At 49.8% G+C, this 1003-nt stretch overlaps 1 protein-coding gene across 1 annotated transcript in view; it reads left to right on the top strand.

The window, feature by feature from the left end:
* The window catches only part of LOC101861977 (agrin), a gene marked incomplete in the record, with an annotated part of 9867 nt that extends 9382 nt beyond the window's left edge, over positions 1-485 (top strand). The window contains 1 exon segment of the mRNA XM_013086919.2: positions 194-485. Coding sequence (XP_012942373.1) covers positions 194-260 — 67 coding nt within the window.
* Positions 486-1003: the final 518 nt, after the last annotated feature.

The raw sequence follows: 1003 nt of genomic DNA, 5'->3' as shown, positions 1-1003 counted from the left end.
TATATATATATATATGCCCTTATTGTGTTGCAAGTGCCGTAAAACTTACTAAAACAAACAACAACAACAACAACAACAACAACAAAAGATGTAAGTTGTGCTTGCGTCCGTCCACAGTTATATGACCTTATTGTGTTGTAAGTGTCGTAAAACAAACAAAAGTTCCGCTTGTGTCATCATCATCATCCCACAGGTGTGAGTTTGAGAAGGCCAAGTGCAGGGACGAGTCTCTCAGTCTCACCAAGGTCGGCCCGTGCTGAACTCACGCACACTCGGGGATGTCGGGACCGGTAACTTACTGCTCACCTTTACTGCTCACCTTTACTGCTCACCTTTACTGCTCACCCTTTCTGCTCACACTGAGGCCCGGAGGAACGTGCCACGAAACAGCTGGGCCCGCACTGATAATAATGTCTCCATTTCTAATAAAGTTGTACAGGATGTACAGGATTTGAGACTGTCGGTGAGAAGATTAGAATCTAATCTATTTGTGTTCTGGGCGTTTTTCTGTACCGTAAGGAAACGTTGATGAGTTGTTGTTTGTGTTTGTAGCTGTGGTTGTATCGCTCACAGACCGGGGTGGTCCTGATACTGATAGCCAGCGCTAGCCTCCCTCCACCTGAACTATCGAAAAGTGTCGAGAGGGGCAAAGGCCCGTCTCACATAGGACGTGACCTTTCACGTGTCACGTGTTACTACAGACAGGCAACATTAGGCCAGCCTCCCACAGAGCGTCACTCGAAACGTCACACGGGTCAAGAGACACGGGTCAAGAGACACGGGTCAAGAGGCACGGGTCAAGAGGCACGGGTCAAGAGACACGGGTCAAGAGACACGGGTCAAGGGCACGGGTCAAGAGGCACGGGTCAAGAGGCACGGGTCACGCGTGTGAGCAAAAGTGTTCAGTAGAATGTTAACGGCACTCCTCACGTCCCATAACGAGCAGTTTCCTCACGCCAGTCACGGCGGAAAGTGTGGGTTTTTCACGTGAGGGGAGGAATGT

This window comes from Aplysia californica, unplaced genomic scaffold (genome assembly GCF_000002075.1).
Source record: "Aplysia californica isolate F4 #8 unplaced genomic scaffold, AplCal3.0 scaffold00521, whole genome shotgun sequence".
Taxonomy (NCBI): Eukaryota; Metazoa; Mollusca; class Gastropoda; order Aplysiida; family Aplysiidae; genus Aplysia; species Aplysia californica.
This window is presented reverse-complemented; position numbering and strand designations above follow the sequence as displayed.